The following is a 6129-nucleotide window of genomic DNA, read 5'->3' on the forward strand; positions in this document are numbered from 1 at the left end:
CATACATACATACATACAGATGAAAAGAGGAGCATCTGAGCACCACCGCGTCTCCAGGGCCCCGAGAGTGTCGTACTGTTCACGGAACCCCAACCAACTCCAACCAACCAATCTAGACAACTCCTCCCCCCACCGCGACCAACCCGCCACTACTGCGCACACGAGTACACAATCACAGTCGTATATTTACGTTCGTACTCGTGAACACATTCGTATTCTTATTCTTTGCGTTCACGAGAGCATTCACCCCTCTGACGTTTTCTTTCTCTGGGAACTTCTTTGCCCCCCCTCCCCCCTCCTCTCATCCCCCTCCGGCGCCCCCCCCAGGATCCCCCTTGGCCACGACCCCTCCACCCACCCCAGCTCCGGGACCCCCACCGCCCGCAAACCCACCCGCAAACCCACCCGCCCCGCCAGCCCCCGCCAGCCCCCATAACGACCCCGTCACCGTACGACCCGCCGCCAGCTCCCTCCTCTCCGCCCCCAGTAGCAAGGGGGAGAGCTCGGGACCCAGGACCGCCTGTTTGTATGTTTGTATGTTTGTTGTCAGCGCAGGAAGGGATGAAGTGGGAAAAGGGGAAGAAAATGGAATGGTAAGGTTTGATGTCTGGATGTTCATTGTAACAGTGAATATATCTAATATGGTTACTCGTGATTCAAGTAGCTGTGTGAAAATCGCGCAAAACTAAACACAATTTCATGGTTTATAATATTTATTTATTTACTTTTTAAGTAATCAATATTATTTCGAAGGGGCTGTCAGCCGGCGATCTCGTCGTCGCTCCTAACCACCACATGAAGACCGCAACCACCTCAAACCCACAACAGGAATAAAAATAGCTCTCATCCATTTTTTTACCTTTCGAATTTGTAGTAATACCTGAAAACGCAACCACCCGAAACCCACAACCACCTGAAACTATCCCCCCTAACACCCCCGTGCTCCCCCCCGCACTACACCTAGCCAAAATCAATGCTGCTCCGAAACCCTCCGGAAAACTCTCCACCAGCTCCGAAACCCAAATTCTTCAAACAAGCGTATGTATATAATACCTGTACGAGCATATGCAGCTCCGAAACCAGGGCTGCCGCTGTGGGCCTCCTGGGGGGATCTCCCGATAGGCACCTCCTGATCAAAGATCTCAGTCCGGGATTGAGCTCCGGAACCAAGTGACCCAGCAGGGTCGGAGCCACCGGCGTGAACATGGGCGGCAGCAAGTGCCGCAATTGACTGTGTGTGTATGTATGTGTGTGCGCGTGTGTGTGTGTATGTATGTATGGGGACAGGCGGAGGAGAGTAAGGGGGCAGAGGGGAAAGTAGTTAAGGTAGTCAAATTAGTTAAAAGGGGGGAAAGGAAGGATTTGAAAACCGACGATCGGCTCTCAAGTACCGGAGGAGTAAGTACGACAGGCAACACTAAAACCCACACCCACACCCACATTGACGTTCACAGTCACATCACCCCAAAAATGAATGAAGCGATCGAGAAGCTCTCGGGGATTTCCCGCTAAGAAGAAATCCCCACACACACACACCTGAGCCACACAACCCAATACCTTGAGCCACATAACCGCACCCCGCTTGTCTTCCCATTGCCCCGCCTATTAATTAACTTCGGCCTCCCCCCTTCCTCCTTCCCACTTCCGTCCCCCTTCCTCCCCCCTTCCGTCCCCCTTCCTCCTCCCCCTTTCCTCCTCCCCCCTTCCGTCCCCCCTCCTTCCCCCCTTCCGTCCCCCCTCCTTCCCCCCTCCGTCCCCCCTCCTTCCCCCCTCCGTCCCCCCTCCTTCCCCCCTTCCGTCCCCCCTCCTTCCCCCCTCCGTCCCCCCTCCTTCCCCCCTCCGTCCCCCCTCCTTCCCCCCTCCGTCCCCCCTCCTTCCCCCCTTCCGTCCCCCCCCCTCCTTCCCTCACCAGAGCGACACCCCGTGTGCCAAACACCAGAGGCACACGCCGTACGAGTATATGTCAGCGGCCGGGGAGACTTTCCCCGACACGAGCACCTCTGTAGCCGTGTAGTACGGCGTACCCTGGGAGCGTGTGTGTATGAGTCAGGGGATTTGAAGGGGAAAGATGCAACTTTGTCGGATTAGGAGGGAGGGAAGTAGGGGAAAAGGGGTGAATAGCATGTTGCGTGCGTATGTGTGTGAGTTGTACGGAATGATATATATATCCACACCGCGCCCCAGAGAACAAAGCCCCAATCCGTCACCGTATGGAACCACATCGTGCGCATATATATACATATATACTGGCAGACATTTAGACATACAGACAGGCTTACAGGCTTACAGACTTCCAGACATTCAGGAAATAAGGCAAACATACATACAGACAATAAGGCAGACATTAAGACAGACAGACAGACAGACCTGGTGCAACCCGGAGCGATGCGTTTCGTCATTTTCCAGCCGTACACTCAAACCAAAGTCGCTGATCTTGAATACCTGTCATACGGGAATTTAACATGTCATCGCGCGGCAAGCTGAACTGTGTACGGCTAGCCGTTGTTTGTTGCACTGTACAACGGCTAAATTGCAAAATGAACAAAAATAGCAACGAAACAAACTAACGGAGTTCATAAAAAGTCGCCGTAAAGTAACTTCGCACCCAAGCCGAAGTCAGGTACGAGTCGAAATGCAAATCAAAAAGAACGACCTCCCTAATGCCCCTCAATCCAGGAGTCTCATGCTCGTCTGGGCCTGGTGAGTCCAAAAATTCATCATCATTATCATCATCATTGCCATTATTGCCAAATCTTAAATCTTAAATAGGACCCACCTGACCCAACAGCGGATTCACGAGGATGACCCGCTGAGCCATGGGCATCACCCGCCCCCCACCGACGCCGCCGCCCCCCACCGACGCCGCCGACACTGCCGGCACCTCCTCCGTCGATAGGGAGAAGCCGCCCAAAGTTCCAGACTGAGTGAAGGTGCTATAGGTGCCCGCCACGGCCTCGGCATCTTCGTCTGTAGACACGGCGGGGGCGGTATCGGCGGAGCTGGCGCCGCCGCCGCCACCGGCGGCGGCGCCGGTTGCCAGCCGTGCCCTTTGCGGCACTGGCGCCGCCGGCGGCGGCGGCGGCGATGGCCGTGATGGCGGCGTCACCGAGTTCGGTGGGCAGCAGCCAGGCGCGGCGGCGGCGGCAGCCGCAGTCGCCGTAGCCACCGCCGTCGCCGTCGCCGCCGCCGCCGTCACGTCAGAAGATGTCGAGCCGTCGCTGACATTCTGCGGTAACCTGTCCGCGACCCCATGCATCACGCGTGCCGCCATCGTCGTGCCGGCGGCGGCGGCGGCGACGGCGGCGCCGCCACCGCCGCAAGCGCTAGGACCGCCGCCATGAGACGCAAGCGCGGCGGCTGCGGCCGCGAAGACAGCGGAGCTGGAGGTGGATGCATTGATTGCGGCGTCCGGAAATACCGGCTCCGTAGATGCAAGCAAGATATTTTGAAGGGAAAGGTCTCCATGTACGACATTGCAAGCGTGTAGGTAATCCAGACCTCTCGCAACGTCAAGCGCGGCGAAGAGCGCAAGCGCCTGTACGGCAATTCAAGGGAAATCGCACACGTGATACCGTAACAAATTTACCGACTTGTTTGGTTCGCGGTGGTAAGCCCAAGCGATGTTCAATATGTTGTTTAAACTCAGCGTACGGTGCGCACGGACACAGCATCAACATTGGTTGTGAGCGAATAATTTTCTAAACGGTACAATGAGTGGCGTTTTAGGCACGAAACACAGCTCTCCCCCCCCCCATTTTCCCCGTCCCCCCCTTCCCACAAAGCCTCCCCGTTTACCTTCCCACATCCCAAATCCCCGCTCTCCCCCCTACCTTTCGTCCCCTCCTTACATGTCGTACATTCACCACCACGCAAAACACACACGTACATACATACACACATACATACGCACATACATACGCACATACATACCTGGTTCGGGGCCGCTCTGAGGTCCTGCCATGATTCCAGCCGGCCCTCCCTCCCAGCACCGCCCGTAGGGGGCCGCAACGACCGCAAGGAAGCTGCCTCCGACGGTACGGCACCGACTGCCGCCACAGCTGCCGCCGCCGCCGCTGCCGCCGCCTCGTGTTCCTGCAGCACCCGCCGCAGCGGCGGCGGGGCCCCCTCGCGAACCGCGAGTCCTTGACCCAACTGCGGCTGTTGCAGGTGGTGCGGTACACCGAGGCAATCCGGCTCCGCGACGCCGACGCCGACGCCGGGCCCTGCCCCCGCTGCCGGCAAAGGCGGCGCCACTGCGGCCCCCTGGTGCTGCTGCTGCTGCCGCCGTACGGCAGCAGCAGCTGCCGCGGCAGGCCCGGTCACTTGCTGGTACGGCGCCAGCGCCGACGGCGGCCAGGGCTTCTTAAACACCCCATCTCGTAATGCATCTCGCAATGTGCCGCCATCGCAGTACGCCATGAAGATGGACAGCTTGTACGCGGTGACGCCGCCGTCAGCCTCCTCAACCAGAGCCGCCGGTACGGCAGCGTCGGCGGCGGGAGCGCCAGCGTCCCGCGGTGCAGGCCTACAACAATACGTGGCGACGGCGACGGCGGCGGGGGGGTGGGGGGAGGGGGGAGACATGGGGGGAAGAAGACGAACCACATGACCGAGTGAAGCTGATGCCAAGGAGGATATAAACTGACATGCCAAAAGTGAAAAAGGAAGGAATAGCTACCCAGTTGCGACTTGTGAAGAACAAGTCTTCGCGGTGGGTGGGGGGAGGGAAGGAGAGGGGGAGGGGGGCACGGGGGGTAGACCTGGGAATCGGGGGGAGGTGTGTATTATGTATTATGCCACATGAAGTCGTTTTTTGGCGATATCGGAGACCTACCTACGAAGCCGCTAAGACGAAATATTGGCGGGGAGGTTGGCGCAGTGCCAGGTTTGGAGTTGTGGTGGTTAGGTGGTTAGTGGCAGTAACGACAATAGTACGACGCCCCATCGAAGAGATCCGGGGAGTTTGAAGAGAAGGGTATTGACATGAAAGGAGGGGACAAAAGTTAGGACCAAGGCGACCCAAGGCCACCCATGTCCGGATGTGTGTGTGTGTGTGTGTTTGTGTGTGTTGGGGGGAAAAGACGAACCCCGAGCTAGTGAAGCGAGTGTGTTTTTTTGGGGGGGGAGGAAAGAAATTTCCTGGGAGACCAGGGGGATGAACTGCCGGGGTCCTAGGGGGCGGGGGGGGGCCGGAGAAGGCAGCAAGGGGGGGAAAGACGAACCACACACACACGATTGAAGCTGCTGCCAGGGCAAGAGGCCAGGGCACTCAGGGGGAAAGGAGGAGGAGGAGGAGGGGAGGAAATTTGCGCGGAATCAGTCAAACCAAGTCAGTTTTACGAATCAGGGGCAGCATAGGGAAGGAGGGGATTCTATGCATAATAGTCGAGAAGCGGGGAGGAGGCGGAGGACGAGGAGGAGGCGGAGGAGGCAAGGGGAGTTGATTCGTAGTCGAATCGCGCTTTCATAAACAGGTGGAGTGCTGTACACCTCACACAAAAACACACATCACATCACATCTGCGCATGTTCTGACAGCTGGAGAGGACTGCCCTGCACTTGCGGTCCCCCACCCCAACCCCAACCCCTCATTGCGCCCTCCCAACCCCTCTAACCAAAACCCCAAAACCCCCAATCTCAAAAGGCCCCCAAAAGTGAACACCGGGGCCCGTCACCACCGACAGACGTCCCATCCAAAGCCTTCCCGCCCTTCCAAATGCAAAAACACAATAGCAAAATTAAAACCGGGTGTGAGGTTCCGGAGCCCGGGTGCAAAATTAAAACCCTAAAACCTTAAAGCGACCCCCAAATGATATCTGTTAAAGCGACCCCAAAACCCAAGCCTCAACTTCCCCCTCCTGTCGTACCTGTTCGTAATCCTGGGTCGAATCCCCGGGCCCATCACCCCGGGGGAGCCGCAGCTGCCTCCACCCGGACACGCTACAGCGACAGGCTGCACCCTGCAGTAGCAGTATAGCAGTAGCAGTATAGCAGTGTAACACTAGCACAGCAGTAGTAATCGCAATTCAGTAGCACAGCAGAAGAAATGGAACAGTAGCACATTACTCACATCATGAAGTTGCGAGTCAATGACAACACTAGGAAGCCACAGATCCCCCCCTCCCCCCCC

General features: G+C 57.5%; 1 protein-coding gene across 1 annotated transcript in view; it reads right to left on the reverse strand.

The window, feature by feature from the left end:
- Positions 1–301: 301 nt before the first annotated feature.
- The window catches only part of VOLCADRAFT_100428 (uncharacterized protein), a gene marked incomplete at both ends in the record, with an annotated part of 21055 nt that continues 15227 nt past the window's right edge, over positions 302–6129 (reverse strand). The window contains 7 exons of the mRNA XM_002959012.1: positions 302–520; positions 1054–1231; positions 1910–2025; positions 2368–2442; positions 2777–3535; positions 3931–4525; positions 5867–5959. Of these exons, the coding sequence (XP_002959058.1) occupies positions 302–520; positions 1054–1231; positions 1910–2025; positions 2368–2442; positions 2777–3535; positions 3931–4525; positions 5867–5959 (2035 nt within the window). The remainder of the gene's footprint in view (positions 521–1053; positions 1232–1909; positions 2026–2367; positions 2443–2776; positions 3536–3930; positions 4526–5866; positions 5960–6129) is intronic.

Source organism: Volvox carteri, assembly GCF_000143455.1.
Source record: "Volvox carteri f. nagariensis unplaced genomic scaffold VOLCAscaffold_118, whole genome shotgun sequence".
NCBI lineage: Eukaryota > Viridiplantae > Chlorophyta > Chlorophyceae > Chlamydomonadales > Volvocaceae > Volvox > Volvox carteri.